Genomic DNA, 23768 nt, shown 5'->3' on the forward strand with positions numbered 1-23768 from the left:
TTCTGCAGAGTCCCAGACAATAGAGCCAGTGTTTGTTCTTCCCCGGGAAGTTTGAGAAGGGCAGAAATGGGGAGAGAAGAAGAAGAAAAGGGGAGGTCGTCAGCGGAGGGGATTAGGCATTGTGAGAACCACACGCATTCGCTTCTGCTATTGTGGTGACTGAATTGCTTTCCAGTACCAGGGCGTTTAGTTAAGCAGATTGCGTTTCTTCACACCCCTGCGATGATCTCTCTCGACGGCGGTTGGTGACGAGTGGCTCGGGGGACAGCAGAATCACACAAACAGGTGGGTGTGGGTGGTGGACGCTGTACATCCTGTGAGAGGTTTTTTTTTTTTTTTTGTTTCCGTCAGAAGATATTATAGATGCAATTTCACGTATTATCCAGGAAAGGATGGATAGAGGAACTCCAAGAGCAACATGCGCTTTCAACATTAAAGCAAGCAGCAGGAATTCTGAGATTGATCATAATTTAAAGGGTTCTTTGTGTTCGTCACAGCGGGAAATCAGCATCTTTTGAGATGCTTTTTGATTTTTTTTGTTGTTGTTGTAGCTTCTGAAATAACTGGCGATGACGTTTCACATTGAGGAGGAAGAGCATGCTGAGGAAAGTGAAATCTTAGTTCACCAAAGTGATTATTCAGAGTTGACAATTTGAGGCCGCTGCATTGATAATCTAAAAAGTTAATTTCATAGAAATGAACACTTTTAGAAAGAAAATCCCACATTGAGGAACTGACCTCTTCTATGTTATGTAGCAGCAAAACACGATCCTTCAGTTCATCCCACCGCCTGAGTGATGCGGGTGGGATTTAATCATTATTTCACAGTTTCCCTGACCTTTATTTCAGGTGTCCAATAGTTTGGGCCACTTATTCAAAGGCAGCAGACAGTGATGCACAAAATACCACATTCATGTGACCGCAGACTATCCTCGGTGTGTGAGGGGGAAACCTTGGGCGAACAATGAGACGTGTGGGAACCGCTAACATGATGTGACGCTGCAGTATGTTGGAAAGAATGTTGTGATTCTCTGCTCCCCGAATGTATGTCCACGTCATACGTTTAATGAAACTTTATGTGAAATTGTGTTACGAACTTTTACCACCATAATTAATTATGTATAGATAATTGCCTGTAGTTTAAATTCTCTTGTTTTTTAGCTTCAGTTAATTGTTTTGATGAAAAAGGGGAAAAAAAATAAAAAATAAAATGGGATGAAGTCCTATCGCTGATAAATGTCAGAGGGAATTCAGAACACTTTGCTGAAGAGTAATGATTTTTCCACTTGTGCACATCATAAAATAACAAACAAATTACTTTCTAGCGAGTACATGATAGCTTGACATTCCCCCGTTGTTCTCGCTCAGTCTCTGGACTCATTTGAGATCCTGATTTAGGAAACTTGAACCGCATGTCAGCGTTGTTGTTTTACAGAGCTGAACAGTAAACATCAGGTCCCATGATAGGCTCCCAAATGACCAATTAAGGACATATTGTCTTGGAAGGGTGAACTTAAAGAAGCGAGGCTTAACAGACGGATTTGCCTTCAAGGTTGCAGATCGCTATAGAGTCTGGATCCAGATCCATTGTCACGTTTTTCAGCTTTAGACCTTTTCATATTTTTCCACGATGCTGGGAAAACTACATAATTAATGCTCAAATAGAGTTGGCATTACTTGGCAGTTAGCGTTGGCAGTGCATATTGATGTGTCATTCACAATGTCAAGTAGAAGATTCTTTTTTCCTTTATTGCCACGCTCAAACATCTTTAACAGCATCCCCGAACCATTTCTACAGCGGGGCGACGTTTTTATTAACTAGAACACATCGGCATATAGGAAAATAACGCCACGGTCTCAGCGCATCTGGTGCTTAACATTGTGAGACTGCAGCTCATTGTCATTCTGTCATGTGGTAGAGAGGCATGTACTGTACATACAGGCTTACAAGAGGTGTGCTGGAAATGGGAGGAAGGCCTCTCCGAGCTAATGAATGGCTGTCAACCACAGGGCACTCTGCATGTCATGTAGAAATGAGAGTTTCTTTTGAAAGGAGAGAATTGACCATGTCGAGTTTAATGTTTCGTGGGGATATTTTTAGTTTCTCATGACTCCTCTCTGCTCATATGCTCCAGTTAATGGTAACTTGATTTGTGTTTTTATAGGCTTTATAGACACTATATGGATTTTATTTTATACTTTTTTTTTTTTTAAATCGGCCACAATTATGATCATCAAGTTAGCTGTCACACTTGGACATGTGTTTTTCCAACTCCCTAATACCTTTGCTATTTACAGACCTGGAGCTGGAAGTTTTTTTTTTTTTTTTTTTTTGGTCTCCTCATTATTTTCCCCAGAATTTCATCACTTATTTCTAGAAAGACCCATCTTGTTAAATTGGCACCTAAACATCTGTTGACCTGTGCACTATTCCAGCCACATCAGTAAAGGCCGATACCTCCGGGAAGGATTTTTTAAGCAGACTCCTTGGCATGCTGGCAGCCGAACGGTTGCTCGGAGTAACATCATGAGGGCTGTTGTCTAGTTTTGGCTCAAGGCGTTCAGTTTGGGCTCGTGCTTGGCAGCCCCACGAAAGACCATAACGGCTCACGATTCACTGGCTACTAATTGGACTGTCACTCCGCGACGCTCTGAGATTTGAATCTGGCCCGTAAAGACATACATAAGCACAAACACATACTCTCATTCACGGTCTGTATCGAAATTGAATTTCAGAAATAAAAGCCTGCATCAGTAATTGATTTTACCAGCCCATTACAAATGGGTTCTGGCAGCTAATTTAGTTTTACAAGATTAAACATGAACATTATGAGCTGTTGAGCATTAACGCTGCAACTACTCTAACTGCTGAAATGACGTCCTGAAGTATATTCTAAATTTCCACCGGGACCACCCATGCTAAAAATGCATGCACTTTGGATTAAGGCGTCCACATATTTGGGACTCTATATGTTATGTGCTGATATAACGGTGTCAAAAAACTCTATTAGAACGCTTTGGAATTATGGCCGTTACTCCGAGCCCTTAATAACATCTGATCCCACTGACTGGTGATGTACGGCTTGCTGCTTGACTGGAGAGCAGTAAAGTCGGGTTCAGGGTTTCGTGTCTAGACAAATAATTTGTGTGGCTTTCGCAAAGCAAACAACTGTAAGACAAAAGTCTGAAGTGATAAGAAAGCAAAGGAACATCCGGCAAACACACCTCTGCTGCAGAGGCATAACTACTAATTTCGCAGGAGAAATTAATTGCTAATTTACTGAAGGGAAAAGACGAGGTTGACACCAGTGGTTACACAAGTGATATTTTCGTCTCTTTGACAGTGACACGTTGACAGTGGATCATTATTCCTGCTGGTAGAAAGAAAATGAAAAACACACCACAGTTAATCTGTTTATCTAAAGGGAATTGATGAATTTATTGAAGTTCAACTCTGTTAACTTTGACAGTGGGGGTTTAAGATATTGTATTTGTGTTGTCTTGACTAATTTGCTGTCTTGTCTGACTTTCATTGTCCTTTCACTCTTGACCCTGGTGCACATTGTAATTGCATCGATTCCACTCATAGTTTGTCAGAGGCATGTGCGTCTCCGTTTTCCATGTCTGGGGAGACATTGATCTAATTAGAAATCCTCATTAGTCAGCTGCAGAGTGCAGTGTCATGCTTTAGGAATGGTGTGAAACACAATGCAGGGCCTTGTCTGGATTCAAAACAGAGGGCTGTTTTCAAACGCCCGTGCAGGACTGCAGGATGTAAGACCAAAAAAAAAAAAAAAAAAGAAGTTTGAACAAAGGGTTTGTCTTCCTCGTGTAAAATGCAGTCCCTGATCCAGCTTTCTTAGTTGAAGTTGTCATACATCGGAGTTGCTGTTGTGCAACAGGTTTGACGTAGCTGTTGAGAAAGATAGAAGGATATTCCTGACGTCATCATAGAGCTCAAGGAGAACACTTGGTTCTCAGCCAGGCCCCGTCGCCGACCTCAAGTTGCCTTCATCGACGCCGCCCATCATGTTGAGTTTTATTTTTAAGCTGGATGTAGTTGAACACTATTGTTTATATGAAAGGGGCTATTGTTAGGGTACAATCATGTGTTCATACAGTTGAACGTTTGTTAAATGTTGTATTTGGGCTAATACTTAAAATGGCTGAAGCTGCAGCTATTTACATATAGCATGAACCGTTTCAACCATTTATATGTATTTATAAACGGTTGAACTAGTTAGCTTCAAGTAATGGATTAAGATTTTTTTAATATTTTGAAAGAGTTAATTCATAAATGAATTCATTCATTTTAGCAAACTTTTGTATTCAAACAGTTTATCTGTTACGTTTAGCTAACACGTCTACTTCACACTCGCTAACTAGTTTACCTGCACAATTCACATATTCATGCTCATATTTGATGTACAAGTACACCTCGCTTGTAATCACTGATATAGAATACAGTCTTTTTTTTTATTTAACTTCATGTAAACTCTTCCAAGTTAGATTTGACTTTCTATTCCACGGCCCTTAAATGGAGCTTTGTGATGAACTACAGAATATTCCACATATGTATTTAAAGCTTTGTCAAATTAAACACTTGATTTTTGAATTCCACAGTGCCAGAGATTTAACTTTCCTCATTTTGCAAACGCTGTGCACTGCTTGAAATTCCTCACTGCAGCCATTAATTAAATTGTTAACTTTTATTCCAGAGACATGAGCATGCATACAAACCACGTCGTAACGAGATGGGATACAGCACTGCCGGGATCGTGAATTACTGTGCTGTTGAATGAAGAATTGGTAATACTGGACCAGTGAAACCTCCGTCCTCTGTCCACTAACCATGGAGAGTGCAGAGGAAATACACGGATGGACAGTAAAAATGAGCATGCCGAGTGTTTTGGCCATCGTTACGGTCTTTTCTATGATTCCTGGCGGGGTGCTGAGCGATATGAGAGGTACTCAGGGTCTGGAAGCCCAACAATTGGCCCAAGGGTCCACTCATCTGCACCGTCGCCTGAAGAGAGGCTGGATCTGGAAACAGCTGTTTGTCCCCGAGGAAGATCCCACTCCTCGCGTTATTGGCCAGGTACCATTTCAGATTGAATGTCCTCCATGTCCTTGACACGCTACTTCTCTTTGAAAAAGCTTGTTTTCTGCTCTGAATTTTTTATTTTTTCAAATCAAGCTTTCATATACCCCTTCTTCTTTGTGCAGCTCAAATCCGACTATGACCGAGGCGAATATTCCATCAAGTACATATTATCAGGAGAAGGGGCCGGAGATGCGTTTGAGATCGATGAGTATTCTGGTGAGATCCGGACACTGAAGAAGCTCGACCGAGAGGAAAAGGCCTTCTACGTCCTTCAAGCCCAGGCTATCAACAGGAGGTCCAATGAACCAGAGGAACCCGAGTCTGAGTTCATCATCAAGGTGCAGGACATCAATGACAATGTCCCGCAGTTCCAGAACGAACCGTATGTGTCCAGCATCCCTGAGATGTGTCCAACCGGTATGTTTTTGAAAGACGAGAGGAACGTTTTAACAGTAAAAAAAAAAGCACAGGCAGGTTAAATGAAATATAAAGGGTCGGTTCAACAAAAGAGATGTTCTCAATACAGTGGAGGTGAATGGATATTCATGACATTTTTGAAATGTCCATTTCAAAGAAAGCTGAAAATTCAACAGCAAATTCCATTTCCAAAATTCCCTCCTAATGTCCCTATTACTGAGGATGATCCACAGACCCCACTCACTGTTATCAGTTTTCACTGCATTGTACCGTATGAATAGTACTTAAAAATCAGTTGACAGTGAGGTCTGTGCTTCAGCCAGAAAAGGGATTTTGATGAATGTTACTTTTGATGTCGACAACTTTAGTTCAGACTGAAATATCTTGGCAATTGTTAGATTGAGTTGCTGTGAACATTTGCTCAGCTATTACTCTTCTCCAGGGCTTGACCCCGTTACTATTCATCTAGCAACAAAATCAAAATGTGTTCTTCTTTAGTTTGTGACCAAAAAAACTTTTTTTCTAATTCGTAACTATTAGCATGCTAACATGCTAAACTGAACTACCCTCCAAACATCTGCATAACGCGATAATTTCAAATTTTGGAAAACATGCATATTGGCTTTCTTGTCAACAGATCTTATGTCTTTACGACAAAAAATATAGCTGAGACAAGTCGACTTTCTAAGGCCTGGTTTTGTTAAGACCTGTTATATGCTAATGAATTTATTTATGATTCCAATGTGTCGAAGGAATTATGTATTTAACATGTTATTCGTACAAACAAGTGATTAAGTTGGATAACATTTCAACTTTGCTATTTAACAGATATAAACTTGCAATTGGCTTTATTGTTGTGTGAGTTATACTTTTAAGATTAATTTTCTTAACTTAAATCTTGACTGAAGACAATGAACAAAAGGTTATATAAATGTCTGTCATCTGTCCCCATTCAGGAAGTTAAAAGTATTGGATTCTGAATTGTAGCTTGGATGCCTTTGTGGATAAATTTCTTATATAATGTTATTATAACCACTGCCCTTTTCATACCACAAACATTACCATTTCAATTTATATGTAATCTGCTTTTGCAGCAATATCTCGCTCATAATAAATCATAATGCATTTGACTCGGAAAAAGAAAGCGAGAGGGGAAGGTTGAAATGCTGTGGTAAACCCCTGCCTGTGTAAAAAAACAAAAAAAAAACAGAGCGCTTTCTGGGAAAAGAAAAAAAAAAGAAAAAAAAGAACAAGATGGACGAGGACTGAGGGAGAGGATATGGTCAGTGGAGAAAAGGGCAGTAAGTGTGAAAGATAGAGAGGCGAAACCGAATGAGAATGCGATGGAGAGAAAAGGAGCAGCAGGTGGATGGCGGGAGAGATGTCGCTATAGGGCCGCGGAGGTTGTCACACACACCTGCACAGCCTTACTGAGTTGTGAAAGGCCAACACTGCTCCCCCACCATCCTCCCCAATGTCAACATCCCTCCCCGAACCCTACCTCAACCCCCCCCCCCCCCCCCCCCCCTTCTTCCATTTCCACTGCTCCCCCCCCTGAGCCAGACAGACAGACCCTGCGGGACCGTGGCATAATCACTTTATTTCCCCGTCGACTGGAACTGCTGCCCGAGCTAACTCCGACTGTGTGATCCGCTCCCCCCCCCCCCCCCCCCCCCCCCCCCCTACAGGGACCACAGTGGCCCAGGTGACAGCCACAGATGCTGATGATCCCATGTTCGGAAACAACGCCAAGCTCATCTACTCCATCCTGCAGGGGGAGCCCTACTTCTCCGTGGAGCCAAAGACAGGTACCCCTTTCCAGATAAAGAGGCTTTTCGTTTGAACTGTACTGACTTTAGTCGTTATCAGTGGAAGCGGCACAAATCTCTCGACAACCACGGTTTGGGCTCTTGGGGAGGCGCACTAGAGATTTTGGCTGTGCAGAAATAATGTTTAACTTCATAGCGAGTGGGCTTAAAAAACAAACAGAAGGGCAAGAAATGTTTTCAATCTCAGACTCTTGAGACTGAAATCTGTTTCGTCTTTGTCTTTCTCCCTCTGGTCCTAGTCACTTTTGACAAGTGATACACTACTCATCACTTTGAAAATTGTACAAATTCCCCTGGCAACTTTTTTTTTTTTTCCTTTAAACAACTATTCACAGATTTAGCTACTGTTTTGAAGCCATTGGGGAATAAGTGAGTGTCTACACCCCTACGAGGAGTCTGGTTCAATTGATGCCAATGCATGTACATTTACACTACTTGTTTGTGTGATGCAGAGGTCCGTTGCAGCACTTCCCACACACATTGTTGACCTCTGTGTGTCAAGACTTGGGGAATGGCATTATTGATGTCAGAAAAATGTTAACATGCAAAATAATGCAATGTGTAAAAGGGTAAATCTAACTTTTTTGGGGGGAACCAACTGTTGATTGAGGAGTGGGCAGCAGTCAATATGAGTTAGTTCTGCTCATGGCTTCAGTTAACCTGCAAGGATAAGCCTGAAGGTATATTTTATATTTTTCTTATTTAGTTTCCACGTAAAGCCCAAAACCACCAATGAATCGATCCTAGAAGCAAATACTGCTTCCAGAGTCCGATGTATATTATTCCTCTGTGTAATAGAGCTCCATTGTTCTCCACAATGTGTTGAATCATCACGAGGCACAGTGTTGCTCTCAATAGACTGTACATGAGAGGCATGTTGGCCATCGCCATCTTCGCCACCAAGTACAACCAAATGCTAAATATGACATTTTTTTGTGGACAAAAAAAGGTTACAATTAACATCCATGAACATGAAAACAAACTGTGAAAGGGTTGAGACCATGATCTCATGTTCGGAATGTTTTTCTTGGTAACAAATCAAGTGAGAAGTAGAGTCATTTTCTCATAGACTTCTATACAATCTGACTTCTTTTTGGCTTTTGGAAAGAATGCAAGTTTAAGGCTCCTCCCCTTTGGCTTCACTTTTCAGACCAGAAGGTTTTATACCTGATCGCACTGCTGTTCCTTCATTTCAAAGAACATTGGCACTTCACAGCCTTGATGAATATTTACTACATCAAATAGGTAATAACCCTCTGCTAAAACTATAGTCCCCAACAAATACACTATTTAGTCCTTTTTTTGTAACATTTTCTAAAAAAGGACATTTTTTCATTTTTTTCCTGTAGGAATGAATAGACTTGAGACGGACAGACAACATATTGAAAGACACACTGACAAATATTTGGTTTGGGTCTTTACATGAGCTAAGTCAGGTGTGTTACAACTAATGACTGACTAGATATTGAAGATGAATGGCTGCTGACAAACATCTAAACACGAGATTAGAAGAATACGGAGTTTAAATGCTGGCGTCTAATTCTCTTGATTCTAATTGTTCTGTTTACTGTCGCCCACAGTCTCCACTTTGGCCAGACAGAGGAAGCATTAGTCATTTAAAAGCCCTCTTGATGTTATTATGTATCAATCAAGTTTGCAGACTTAAAATTTATCGTGGTGCAGTTTTACTGCAGGCACCCTTGAAGACTACTTGAGGCAAAGTTTACTCACATTTTGACTAAAACAAACACAGAAAACCACTCAAAGATGCACATGATGGCATCCTATGAACCCTCTTGTATACCTCCTCTCTGTCTGTCTCCTCCACCTGCAGGGATTATTGTAACATCATGGCAAAACATGGACCGCGAGGCCAGAGAGCAGTACCTGGTGGTGGTGCAGGTAAAGGACATGCTCGGTCTCAGCGGCGGTTACTCCTCCTCCACCACCGTCACCGTCAGCCTGACTGATGTCAACGACAACGGACCCACTTTCCAGCATCGTGAGTCACTTCTATGAGTCACAGTGATGCAAACGCCGGGCCATACGCACTCTCCGGGTAATCAATGAAAGAGCACAAAGCGTTGCAGACTGCGAGGACATGTTTAATATTACACCTAAGAGGCATTTATTTGATCACACTTCTCCGGTTCGGGTGGGTGGGTTTGTGCTGCCGGCGCGGCACGTCTTGTTATTCAGCCGGCAGCTGAAATTAAAAGGAGACGGGAGAGAGAGAGAGAGAGAGAGAGAGAGAGAGAGAGAGAGAGAGAGAGAGAGAGAGAGAGAGAGAGAGAGAGAGAGAGGGAGGGAGGAGATGGGGATGTTCATCTGCTCGTGCACGTGCGCACGCGTCGCCCACTGGATGAATTTAATCATTCACACATGAAAGGACATTTGTCATGACCTTTAGAAACAAACCTAGGCTTCTCAGTGATAAACCCCACTAAATGAATGCCCTGGGAAGAAATCAATTCTGTAGAAATGAGACAGCAAGGATGATACCTTTAACTATTAATGTCACATTCACATTCATTGCCGGTGCTACTGTATCCCTTGGATTCAGCGTTGAGTCAAAAGGCCTTATAAATATTGTATGACCACGCTTCACTTTGAACTGCGCCCTCTGTTTTGTAACATAATTGGTAATTATTATCAGGGATTTTTTTTTTTTTTTTTTCCAGGAGCAGCTGGTTGCTGTTAAGTTCCTCGCAGTTGTGGCAGCCATCCAAATAGAGTCACTGAAAGACACAATCACATTTTCTCATCTCCTTATTAGAGAGTTGCTGGGATTATGTGGAGTTGCCACAACTTATCTGTGACTCACACAAATTGACCCTCCACCACAATGTTCTCCCTTCTTATCACTTTACGCACTAGCAGACTCTCTTGACTAGCTATTAACAACTTTCTGTCAAGCTCTGTAGGCGATGTTTTACTAAAGAAACTTTTTTTTTTTTTATTTGCCGTTTTTTTCACCGAAAGTGAGCTTGCATTAGATGCTGCAAAAGTACCGATTTGACATCATCTTTTCCAACGTTTCAAACGTCCTTGTTTCTTCAGACCTGTACGCCTTCGCCGTACCTGAAAATGCGGCAGTGGGCACCACAGTGGGCAGGATTATGGCACAGGATGGAGACACTGGCATCAATGCCAGGATGACCTACAGTCTGGAGGATGACCTGGAGGAAAGCTCCACTTTTATCATCAAAACAGATCCAGTGACGCAGGAGGGAGTGGTTCTGCTAGCCAAGGTGAATACATACACTACATTATCACTTTGTCTAACATTTGAAATTTATATGACTTTATTTAATCTGATGTTTCAAGGGCAGTAGTGCAGGCAGAAATCAAAGTGGGCACAGGGGCCATTAGGTTCTGAGACATTATTTCTACAAAAAACTCCTTTTTAATCTCCGGCGTTAGGGATTTAATTAACATTACAGACACCAACGCGAACTTAATTTAAAAAAAAATTATAATTTCAGCTGATAGAGGGCACGGGAACATATCCTGGCACTTTGCGCGCACACAGACAGCTGGCAGACACAACAGCAGCAGCAGCATCAATGCCGACCAGACGCAACAGTGTAAGGGCCTGGCACAGGGACCCGACAGTCACACAGAGTCACACAGAGTCACACAGAGTCACACAACCTGGCAGCAACACTGAGTCCCTTCCAGTTCACGGACATATAGCAGCGTAATCTGAGCCAATGTGCACAATAAAGTAGTGAATGCTAGGATTCAGCTTGAGCATGGAGAATGTAAATAGCTTGCTTTGATGATTGCATATCAGCCCTGAAATTAGCCAGTTTGTCTCCAATTGACTCGTTAGATGAGTGATCACTGTACAGCTAGTTGTGTAGAGGGACAAGGACTGTACGCCTCTTGGGACAATGTGAAATGTCTCTAATTTTAGCGCTGAAAAAGCCACATTTGTCTACTTACTGGCAAAATAGTTGAATAGAGTGAGTCTGTGGGAGCAGGTACCTTTTAAAAGTAACTTTTTTTTCTAAACCTCACAGTGGTTTTGTGTGACAGCCTTGAAGCTAGCTTGAACATTTTGCCAAGACTTTTTGGTAGATATAAGGCTACAGTTAGCTTAGCTTAGCACAAACACTGGAAACCATAGTAAACAGCTAGCCTGGCTCCATCCGAAGATGATTCAGAGAACGGTAAGAAGTGATTGATTGACAGGAATGTATTCATTTAGATTTGATCATATTTGTGAAAGAAGCCCTGAGCTCTGTTGGTTTAAGTAGTACCCAATGATTTAAGATGTACAAATGTATTAGCATCAAAGTATTCTTAAAGTACCAAAGTAATAGTACTAATTATGCAGAATGACCCTTTTCAGAAATATTATTATTAATAATATTTTATAATCATTGATGCATCAATGTGTTCATCACTTAAATGTTGCAGCTGTTAAAGGTGCGGAGCTACATTTATGCCCCTTATATACTGCTGGTTAACTTAATCCCTAATAATGCATTATATTCTATTTGTTGGTTCATATTTTGTATATCTGAATTCCCAGTACTTGGGTGAATATACTTTGTTTCATTCCATCACCTGACAGTCCTACATAAACTCTCAGATGACTCTTGTTTTCCTCTCAGACGTGTGCTTTGTTTTCCCACGTATAGTGCTTCTTCATCGCACAGGAGAATTCAATTTAGATGCCGTGATAATGAAATAACAAACACATTATTGACTCTGTCTCTGAATCATTTTGGAAATGCAATAATGGTTTTCATGCTGTTTTCTTATTACTGGGATCATAATGTTAAAAAATCTATTAAACGCAGCATTATTTAAGCGCATGTTCACAGCTGGGAACTTATTGACATTGACTAAACAATTTTAACATCTAGTCAGAGTTGTGTCCTGCTCCCTCCGGAATAATCATCCGTCTTAAATTCAAGTTGGCAAAGCATATTTGGAAAGCTGTTACTCTTTAAGCCTGCTTAATGATGATGGACCAGGTGTTCTCTGCTTATAGGAGTCTCTGTATTAATATGAATTCTTTAAATCTATTTCCTTTTCCTCACAGCCTTTGGACTATGAAACCAAAAGGCGTTTCGTCATGGCCGCAGAGGCAGTCAATGATCACGTGGACACTCGTTTTCTGACTCTGGAGGAGTTCAGGGACCGGACGACGCTCAAGATTGTGGTGGAGGACGTGGACGAGCCGCCTGTCTTCCTCTCAGCGGCCTACGAGTGGAAAATCCCTGAAAATGCAGCTGTGGGAGCCGTGGTTGGCAGTGTTAGTGCCAGAGACACTGACACAGTCAACAATCCCATCAGGTACAGTAATGTGAACCGTCTAAACCAGGAAGAATGGCACCTGCCACCCAACTGCAAGTATGATAATGACGAGGCAGATGCCCAAGCTGGTGGGGGCGGAACGTCCCCAGACAGCTTCCTCCACACGGTGAAAAATCATTCCATTTCAGAAAGTGTTACTGGCTCGGTGCATCCATTTTTACCCTTGATCTCTGGATACCCTGTACATGGTCATATTTATCTCACATTACTTTAGAAGGAAATGAGCGCCGCTGAATAAATCATGACGGTTCTTTTTTTCCTTTTTCTTTTTTTCATACCTCACAGGCTTTTCTATCTATTGCCGTGGTATTATCACAAAGCGACGTGGCTAGGACGTAGGGATGTAATAAAGCACCATACGCTGTGGCATATGGAATTGAGATTTGCAGTCATTTGCAACTGGGGCACGTTGCAGAGGAGACATCAGCAGTACCGGTGCCTGTAGTCCATCTCAGCAGAGCTTAAGAGTGGCAGGTGCTGCATATCATCCTCAGCCTAGCGTGTATTACTGTCCCTTTGGAGACAGTGTCTCATTGATTAATAAATTCAGGCTGACATTTTAGGGGTTTCCACATTTCTTCTAAATATGATTAAGTTTGCTTTGGTCAAATTGGCTTATTTTCCCGTGTTGTTATTAGAAAAATGGCTCAGAGAAATGATTCATTAGTCAGTGTGTTTCACTCCTTGTTACCCTAATTCACCATGGTGTGATAATCACAGTGAGTCCTAAAGGTTTGGTAGTGTGAAAGACCTGTGCAGTATTTCTTACATGAACAATTCTGCTTTGGTCTGTGGATGATACCTTTTTATTTTTACGTTTTGTATTTTAACATAAATAAATCACTGGCCTTAACTTGTCTCAAGACACGGTGATGTGTGTTTTGTCACTGCAGCTGCACCACATGTGACATATTTTTATTTAGTTATTATTCATTCCAAAAAACGCTGAACAAAGTTTCCCTATATTCACAAAACAAGATGTTTTTAAATCACAATTCCTCACTGAAGACAAATATATATGGTCTGTTGTCAGGTTTAAAACATTTTTTATTAAATTTAAGAAACTGAAAGAATACATAAAAGTGTGTCCATGCCATCTGTGTGGGACGCTTTGTTTTCACAGTGTTGTTGTCACACTAGCTGGTGTGCGTGCTCTCTTTGTTGGATATCTGTCAACAGATTAAAAAAAATGAGCAGTTTGCCTAATTAATCTCCCTGTGGTATCGCAATGTTTTGTTGGCCCAGAAAGCAACCTTGACTGCTAAATGTGTGTCTCCGCGGTTTTTCTTCCAGATATTCGATTGACAAAAGGAGTGATAACACAAAAGCTTTCAAAATAGACCCAAACAATGGAACTATAACTGTCGCTAAAGCTTTGGACCGCGAGACTACAAACTGGCACAATGTGACTGTTGAAGCCAAGGAAACAAGTAAGGAGAATGTCCGTGTTTTGCTCAACAGCGTCTTGTTGATATAGCCGTCTTCTGGCACATTTGTCTTTCCCTCAGTCATGAAAGCTGTTCAGAATATATTAACAGCAATGTACCGATGACACATCTTTGTCTAGAGCAGTGGTTCACAGCCAGAAGTACCCCAGGGGGGCCACAGTGGTTGTCTGATTAAATGTGGAAAGATTATGCAGTTAATGAACTAGTTTGAAAAATATAAGCTTACGGTTTGGTCAAGACAAAATGTATTCAGCTGTAACACCTAAATAATACATGTTGAGATCGAGAGTGTAGATAACTAAACGATATAGAATTCATTGGAACAGCTAAAAGGAATGAATGAATGAATGGTCTTCATACTTCAACGTTGTCCTTCGAATATCAGTGAGACTGCACAAGCTTGATTAAGTTTAGCCAACAAACTGACTTAGTTAGGTTTAGGAAAAGATTGTGATTGTAGTTGAAAAGCAAAAATAAGATTTGTGGTTTCCTGGGGACTAGAGCAGCGGTCTCCTGGGTGAAAGTCCTGTCCCCCATGTAGACCTCGTCAGGTTTTACACCGCGTCTCCTGACTTCCTTAGAGGCATTCCTTCGTGTCGTGGCTCACAGCAGATTACGTGGGTTACATATGAATTATGGTGCATTACTTTTTGTAGGTATAAGTACCAACAGTGAGTGAGAACAGCCTGAACAGCTAGCTAAAAGTAATGGGATAAATAGTTATCTGAATTATCTAAAAAAAAATGTTGAAATGATTAACTAAGAGTAATAAATAAATGGTTGAATCGTCCAGCTTCAGCAGCTTTAAGTGACAGTACAAATGCACATTGAGTGCTCAATTATACGACAACATTATTGTACGCTAACAATGTCCAATTTTAAAAAGCAAAAGTGCTGAATAACATCCAGTTCAAAAGGAACCTAACATAAGGAGATATTAATGAAGGGGATGGCTTCAAAAGGTTGGGGACTGATCTAGAGTGACGCAAAACCTCAAATTTACCTTGAAGAATTAACTTTTTCACAGTTTTATGTTCATTTGGTCTTCGTTTGAACAGAAACGCCGTCGCCCATTTTTTTTTGTCATGTTTCTAAAAGAAGAAACATTAATCAGTCTTAAGTATTATTTTGACAGAGCTTTTAGAAAGCATTTATGATACATGCACCCAGTGGACTCCAGCAAATGTCTATCTTCACTACTGCAGCGCTGAACCGTTTATCCTCCTCCGTGGTGGTGTTCATCAAAGTGCTGGACATAAACGACAATGTGCCAAGGCTTGCAAGAGATTACCAGCCGTTTATCTGCGAGGGAACACAGGCGGGAGAAGTATGTATATTATGATCCACTGATGTTCATGATTTACTGTATAGGATCATTGAGAATTTACATGAAGTGGAGAGTAAACATTTTCATTTTGCAACATATTTTTATTGCATCGATGTACTATTTTGAAACCTTAAATTACACACAAGGAGCCATCTTAGTATTGAACAGATCAATACCATAATACATCCACAACATTGTCAGTTGAGGAATGATATTCTGAGAAAGGAAATGAAATCTGCTTGTATTTTCTCAGAAATGTCTGTCTTTGTGTCTCTCAGCTCATTCAGCTGCTCAGTGCTGTCGACCTGGACGACCCCGTGGAGGGACACCACTTCTACTTCTCCATGGTCTCTGAGAAGCACATCAATCCAAACTTCACTATCAGAGACAATCAAGGTTATAATCATTTAGCAATGATTGGAAGAAATGTTTGGATCTCTACCTTGAGTGGAAGTAGCAATAACCAGTGTTTGGAAACAAGTAGAAGTACTGAATTCAAATTAAATCAAAGTAAAAAAGCATTAGCATCAAAATAAACTTTGAGTACAATCAATCAAACTTATATATATATATATATATATATAATATAATTTGTATGTGTTTCTGGTCTTTGTGCTAAGCTAACAGTGCTGCTGCAGTGACACACTCGGCATGAACAAAATGTGTTGCTGCAGGAAATTCCATCCTGTAAATTACTAACATTTTCTGTTTGGAGGCTTTAAGCTGTGGGACACAAGTCAATACATGAAACCAGATGAAGCTATACTTAAAGTCCCATTTGGTGGCTGGAGGACTGAGCTGCGGCTTAACCACAACCTGTGTGAGCAGTGGTACAACTGTGTGACAAAGGCAAAATGAAGGGATATTGTTATGATTGCAAGAATTTGAATTTAAATGAACACGATGTACCCATAAGTGTTTTTGCCATTTTGGAATGAAATCCTTGTTGTTTTTTTTGTGTGTTTGACAGCCCCTTGAGTATGTAAATTGGAAGAGTGTTTACCTTGTACTCAGTGGGCGGTCAACCTTTTCTCAAAGTTAATAATGAAAATGGGCTGCAGATATCAAGTGAGCAGCAGAGGGACGTTTGATTGTATCGAATAAGAAGTCGGAATGAAATGCATGCAGGAGAACTGTACTGGTGGTTGGCCATGCGAGCACAGCAGTCCAGTCAGCAACCAGGAACTTAATAATGAACCACACATTAAATGAAACCTATTTTTGAATGCCACAAGGTTATTGTTAGGTGACTTGATGAAGTCTTACGAGTGAACCAGAAACAGATTTTTTCCAAATTTACGTTTGTACACACTGAAAATTACATTTGACAAGGTTCCCCTGCCTTTCAGATAGCTGGGATTGTATTTTAAATCGCATTACGTGTGTCAGCTGAATTCCAAAATATCAGCACTCACAGTGGAAGCAGTACTCATGTTTTTTTTATAGAAATTGAAAAGTGCACCTCTGTTTGCTTCATTTTTAGACAATACGGCCGGCATCGTGGCACGAAGGAGCACTTTTACACGCAAGGATCGAACCCAGTACCTCCTGCCTGTTGTGGTGACGGACAGCGGCTCTCCGGCTCTCTCCAGTACCAGCACTTTGACCATCGGTGTATGCAGCTGCCAGCCTGCCGGCCATTGTCCCTCAGGGGGGGTGGAGGCCCTCGCCCTGTCCATGGGGGTCAGCCTGCAAACCTTGTTAGGGCTACTGGTCTGCCTCGTCACACTCAGCGGTAAGAAAGCATGGATTTATTTTGTATTCACATTCCATCCAAGCGCAGAATATCCATCTCCGATATAATAAGGACGTATATAAAGGAATGCACTGGTTTCTGGGGGTGAGTGGGCTGCTGTGAAGCACCCGGGGACCACTTTGGGGTTCAGTGTTTCACTCCAGGACACTTTGACATGCAGACAGGAGGAGCTGGCTGGGGATTGAACCTTCAAGTTTGTGGTTTAAGGACTACCCGCTCAGACACAGCCGCCACACACACGAGAAACATAAAGATGAGGAAATAACACATTTGAGGCTTTATTTTAATGAAAGAATGTCTAACTGTAGAGCCCCAAAACTGACAACATCTAGTAGAAGCCTAACATATTACTGAATACATCAATATATAATATTGTTTGTTATTAAATAAGTAAAAATGTTGTGAAAAAAGAAGTATAATGCTTCATAGTTTTCCTTTAAACTTCCAATCAGTTTCATTTAGATGTAAACCTGATTTTTCAGCCATAAAAGTGACTATTGATATTGTGCTTTCAGAAGGAAAAGATCTGTCTTTGTGTAATTTTGCATATAGCTACAGCTCCATCCTCCAGACACTTGTGACATCACGACACCTCCGTAATGTCCGGAGCGATTCAACAGTAAGAGTAACACAGCAGGATGATGATACACAGTACAAGCCAATACAATTACACTAGAGAAAATGATGCTGTAATAATCCAGAGGTGCTGTTCCTGGAGTTTGGCATTCGTCAATAAAAAGGCGACTGTTGCATCGCCAAAGATCTCCAGACCTCAGTGTGATTGACAAGAGAGACGAGAGAGGCATTTTTCAAGTCTGTTTTGTTTACACAAAAGAAGTGACGTGTACTAGCGAGCTGATTGTCTCTGCATTGTGGCCTCACAAAGGGATTCACTAACAATATAGACTGAGATTTTCAGAAGATAGACAACATTGACAACCTTGAATAATTGCCAAGACATCTATGATTGATTCACTTATAGTCCTTAGATATTAAAGTAACCGAGGCCCAAACTCCCAAAAAGTCTGTATAGTTTAACTGATTGATTGATTGATTGCTTGATTGATTGATGGATGTTTGATGTTGGATATTTTGTTGTAAAGAAGTCATTCTTTTTCAGCGGATCTGTTGAGCTAGAGCAGCTCCACCTCACATCATTTTGGCAAGTACATAAACGTGTGTTAAACAGCGGGAGTTTTCATTAACAAATTTGCTCTTTCATTTGATTCCCTTTTTAAAAACTCACCAGCGTGCCTTTAACACACACTTTTTAAATGCTGAAGGCTTGCAGAGCGATGATGTCAGGTAATGAGCATACCGGTTGCAATACATCAGTAGCAATGCCATCCTGGGACATTGATGGGTTTGCATAGTGAAGAGCTTTATTATGACCTCGGCTGCTTTGTGTCCCCTCTGTGCCCATCACATGAAAGATTAATGACAATACCTGCTATGCTAACATTCCGTCGGATGAGCACAATGCCGGATGAAAACACGGCGGAATAAAATAAACACTTCTAGCATTCTGTGCCGCATGGAGCAAATAAAGAAGTCGTCATTTATGTGTGAGCTGAAATTAAAAACGTTATTGCCTAATTTGCGTTCATTTAGATTTGCCGCATCCACAACAAGTTACAGAAAAACAAATCTTTGCTGCCATTATTTTCGGTGCTCGAGTTCATGCTATGCTCCATCAGGCACCCTAGATGCTTTTTATCTCACTAAGCTCATGCCCTGGTGTTTAACGGTAATGATCTCCCGCTGCGTTGTGTCTGCAGTGCTGTCAGTTCTAATGCTCATGGTGAGGAGGCACAGGCGTAAGCAGCAGGAGGGATTGGAGGTGGAGGTGATGGATCTGGAGCTGCCGGAGACGGTGTCGCAGAAGGTGCTGTATTACGGAGAACCCGGCGGTGGGGGAGCAGGCCTGGGCTTCTGCCAGCCTGTCGTCCCGTTGCGCCACCACCCGAGGAGGAGGGAGAGGAGGCTGCGGAGGGAGGATGTCAGGGCAAGCATACGGATGTCTCTCAGAGAATCCCACCTCATCGGGCCGGACGACGACGTCTTCCGGCAGTTTATTCTGGACAGGCTGGCAGAGGCGGATCAGGATCCTTACGTTCCCCCATTCGACTGCCTCAGAACATATGCATACGAGGGCTCGGGGTCTCCCACAGGATCCCTGAGCTCATTGGAGTCTTTCGCTTTGGAGCTTGAACATGAGCAACCTGTTTGTAATCCCAGACCCTTCATGGTTAAACTCACCCCGTGGTATGGTGGAGGAGAGGAAGACACCATCTTCTGAGGTGTTCTTCTTCTTCTCCTTCTCCTTTAATTGCTGTTCATCTAATCTTACCTATATATTACTATAATATTATCTCTAGGCGTTGCACTTGACTCCCCTGAGAAGAACGTAATGAGACAGAGCGAGTCCATGAGGCCTTTTTTTTTGCCTTGTTTGTGTTTTTCTGCTCAGCTCTTTCGTCAGCTCTAAATTCATGAAATGTTGCCACATTGGCACGTTTTTAGTTTTATTTGAGACTAACTGCCAGGTCTCCTCTCAGCACCCCCAAAAACACACAAACCTTCTACTGAACAAACACGACGTGGGACTCTTCCCGCCTCCCACCTCTACAGACATCTGATCCCCTTCATGCTGCCAGCCTTGGCTCGGCAGAGGCTCCATTAGTCCGCTTATAAGCAAACATGATGTTATGTTAATCAAGTTGTCATACCGCTTATTACTAACGCAATACAAGCTGTATTTAGCGCTGTGATGCCGTCGGCACAGGTTGCTGATGTAGGCTTTTCATTTTCCAGAACGTGTCTTATCGGTTCAGCCGGTTTACATAAAATCAAAACCGGTTTAGGCTTGGTCACCAGACCGGACCGGTCCGGAAAATGTACCCAACTATACGATGGACCAGTTAAGTGCATTTAAAATGAGTACCCATCAGTGACACAAAGTTCTAATTGAAGGAACGTTTCAACAATTTGGGAAATATTTTTTTTTGCCCAGAGTTAGAGGAGACGATACCACTCTTATGTAGGTACGGTAAATATAATGCTATAGCATCCTGTTAGCTTAGCATTAAGACTGGATACAGTTAGCCTGACTGTTCCTTTGGTGTTGGGAGGCGATTTTCTTACTTTCTTCTGTTTAGCTGCTGGCTGTAGCTCCATATTTATCATACAGACATGAGATTGGTATCTCATTCCCAAATTACTCTGAGCGACTCTCAGTGTATTTGACAAAATGTTGAGCATTTTCTTTAAAGATGAAATTTCACTTATGCTTGGCATATTTGGACCGGTTTTTGTTTGCTCTATTTTTATTGTGTTCTTCCTGACAAGTGACCTTTTATGGTTGTGCAAATATTGGCTGTGGGTTTATCATGACCTGACAACATGTTGAGGGTACAAACGTGTTATTTACACTCCAGAAACTGCCGTTTGCACCCATTGTTCCACCAAAGGTGAATGTTTGTGTTGTCCAACCTTAACCATGTCCCTTCCCAAGTTGAAGACGCTACTACACATCCAGTTGAAACAAATGTGTAAGAATATAAGAATCTATATTAAGTCAGAGTCAAATATTAGCTCTCCTTCTGGCTCTGTTTTGTTCTTCGCCAACCCCTGAGAAAAGTCTGTTGTGTTGCACATAGGGTTTACTAGAATTTTATTTTGAAAACAGCTTCCTGCTGCAGCTGAAAATAAAACTCTGTTGAGAGCTGTCTTTGTTGGCTGGAAAACCAAAACAATGAGTTTAAAAAGGCTAAAGCAGTCCAGTCAAGATGAGGGGAAATGCAAAGGTGGTGACAAGTCTGTGTTGGTGCATCACTGCGAGAGGCCGCTTAACATTGCACGTTGTCATTTGATCCATTCTTGATTAATGCAGCCTTTACCAAGTACTTCTGGACTAAAGTTAATCAAACTTTAATCAAATGTTGGATCGTTTTTAATAACATGGTTTGATTTTTAGGGCATTGACAAACAACCTATTGTGTTGTTTAAGTACTTGTTGCATGTACAGCAGTGCCAATAGCCCATGATGAGGTCCACCCAGAAGACATGATACACGATGTACACTCTTTTCTTGCTCCCCTCACTCTGACAATTCGTCACTAGTGAGTGCACAGATTGGCCTACGCCCAGTCGTTGAGTCACAATCTGGTATAAAGTCACTTTGGCAGATATACGTACCTCACAATCTGAAATACAACTAGAAAAACCATCTTAGAAGAAAGCGGAGAGACCAAAAAGGTAGATTAGACCATAATGAGCAGGGTGAGAGTACAGTGTGCAAGTTCCCAAAGAGTGCAACAATGTGATTCATGCTTTAATTATTACAGTTATTACAGTGTGATATTATTACCCTCTTTGTATAATACATACAGTATTACTGACCTGTGAAATTTAAAATTCTGATACTATTTGTAATTTGATTTACTTTTTTATCATGTTTTATATTTTGTATTTTTGCTCAGAACAGTTTGTACTGTACAGTATGTGTATTTGTATTTTACATTATGAAATTATATAAATTAATGCAAACCTCACCTCAGTATATGTATGGCAACATATTTTTTTAAGTAGAGATTTTGTTTCCCGATTAGCCTTTTTTTCGCACAGAAATTAGAGTTCACATACAGAAGGGTTTCCCATTAAATATGAACTCTCTAACATGTATAATGCTGTATGATATGACATTCTGCTTTCTGTTGAGTCACGAGAGAGCAGATCACAGGACTCATGTAAGCCAATCAGCAGCAGAGAGAGATCGCATGGGCGACCGGCAGCAAAACTCCAGCAAAGTAAGGCTGAGAGAAGAGAAAAAGGCTCGATTTGAAATGTATAAAGAGAGTGAAACTTGAGAAACACAACAGCTGTAGCGCTGTGAAAAAAAATAATGTATACAGCGCCTGGCTCTCTTCTTTCTTTCTTGGCCATTTACTGTATTATTGGCAAACACGATCGCGTCTGTTGTGTGGGTGGCCGCTCGCGGGGTGACTTGAGGTAATTGCGTGGGGCTCAGGTCCAGCCCCCTTCACCTTCTCGTCCACTAATTGGGCTGCTTGCTGTCCGCAAAGGTCGGCTTTCAGACCAGAGAGAGTATAGTTCTCACTGGAGGAAAAACTGAACACAAATATATTTACACACCTATTTGGAAAGTAGTTGGAAAGCCTCGAGGCAAGAGACAACTAATTGCTTGAATCTGTTCATCTTTTCCTTTGCTGCCGTGGTTACTTGTATGATAGGTGCGCCACTCAGCAGGACAATTTCCAGACATCAGTGCAACTCAAAGTGAGCTTCAAACAGCTTTCACTGTTGGAAACGATCTATCCGGCCAGTTCTTTTTAGACTAAATCATCGGCTCACGGTGGCTTCTAAAGACACAGATGCTCTCAAAAAAAGGTCTTTTTAAAGTTCTTTCAAACCAATCTTCACAGTCCAACATGGAGGGTATTGAATTTGCCCACAAATGGTCCGTTATTATTCCCTTTTCAAAAAGTACCTTAATGTCAAAAGTCATTCAGCTTCTGGTGTCATTTAACCTTCTGAATTTCTGTCATTACCCATGGTGAATATCACGGGTAATTTAACCTAACAGCTCCTTTCTTTGTGTAATTATACCCATTACAGCAATGTGAAGGATTTCGCTCCGTCAACTGTCTCTGTCCTCTGAACAGGTTATGGATTCAGCTCTTCTTTTCAAACCCAGTGCCAAACTCATCACAAAGCACCACAATGCTCACTGGAGGGTCTTTGAGAGGGGACTCTCATTTGGCAGACAGTGAGTTGATTGAAAAGATGCCTGAAAGGATTTTGAGACTTATTTATATATTTAAAAAAAAAAAGAAAAAGGAAAGAAATCATTAACAACATGTATGCCTCAAGGTTTGGCTGATCAGATCATTCGTGAGCAATTTGGTGATGTGAATGTAACTAAAGAGTATGAAGATAAAGACGTGGACGTGATTGTGAACATCACAATAGTTTATTAGTGTCTCTAATAGTTTTCATCCAACAAAACGCTGATATAAAAATGATAGAGGAATTGTTGATGTTACACCTCAGTGCATATGGCCTATATGTGTAGTATTGAATTTTATTTAAAAAACATATATTGTCCATATTGCCATCATTTTAAATTAATGGTTTGACCCTGAACAATGTGAGCAAAGGGGTAAAAACAATTTTAAAAAGTGTACAATGAGAAGGATTTTAATGAAAATGTATTTTTTAACTAAATTAGAGCGCTCCATAAACTATGTCTTATGTCTGATCTCTGCTACTACAGTAAGACGCTTGGGAAGATGAAGATAAGTTGACTGGTTGAGTAGGATGAAATGTGAATACTGCGTATGTTTGTATAGTAAAATCCTTTGCTGATTCGCCACCGATCCCAGTAATGTCAAATTGCAAACAATTGAGCAGGAACATTACAGAGACTGAAGCCTAAACGACACTCACCACTCCATCATATCTAAGCAAACTGTGAGTCATCCCAAACGTATGAGCCTGCACACATGAGGCTGTTATCGCCCCAGCATGTGTGCTG

At 41.2% G+C, this 23768-nt stretch overlaps 1 protein-coding gene across 3 annotated transcripts in view; it reads left to right on the forward strand.

Annotated features, from left to right (window-relative positions):
- cdh19 (cadherin 19, type 2) overlaps nucleotides 1–21683 on the forward strand; it is a 49080-nt gene extending 27397 nt beyond the window's left edge. Inside the window, exons 1-12 of one of the 3 annotated variants that reach the window (XM_068710127.1) lie at nucleotides 195–285; nucleotides 4719–5098; nucleotides 5227–5521; nucleotides 7210–7329; nucleotides 9185–9352; nucleotides 10411–10601; nucleotides 12407–12660; nucleotides 13975–14111; nucleotides 15335–15456; nucleotides 15735–15852; nucleotides 16940–17191; nucleotides 18991–21683. In XM_068710127.1, the coding sequence (XP_068566228.1) occupies nucleotides 4853–5098; nucleotides 5227–5521; nucleotides 7210–7329; nucleotides 9185–9352; nucleotides 10411–10601; nucleotides 12407–12660; nucleotides 13975–14111; nucleotides 15335–15456; nucleotides 15735–15852; nucleotides 16940–17191; nucleotides 18991–19511 (2424 nt within the window). In that variant the 5' untranslated portion in view covers nucleotides 195–285; nucleotides 4719–4852 and the 3' untranslated portion in view covers nucleotides 19512–21683. Of the gene's footprint in view, nucleotides 1–194; nucleotides 286–4718; nucleotides 5099–5226; nucleotides 5522–7209; nucleotides 7330–9184; nucleotides 9353–10410; nucleotides 10602–12406; nucleotides 12661–13974; nucleotides 14112–15334; nucleotides 15457–15734; nucleotides 15853–16939; nucleotides 17192–18332; nucleotides 18589–18990 lie in introns of those variants that run through there. The other 2 variants (XM_068710129.1, XM_068710128.1) reach the window with 2 other exon arrangements.
- The last annotated feature ends 2085 nt before the right edge of the window (nucleotides 21684–23768 follow it).

This window comes from Cebidichthys violaceus, unplaced genomic scaffold (assembly GCF_023349555.1).
Source record: "Cebidichthys violaceus isolate CVI_PGR_0920_01 unplaced genomic scaffold, fCebVio1.0.p SCAF_15, whole genome shotgun sequence".
Lineage (NCBI taxonomy): Eukaryota > Metazoa > Chordata > Actinopteri > Perciformes > Stichaeidae > Cebidichthys > Cebidichthys violaceus.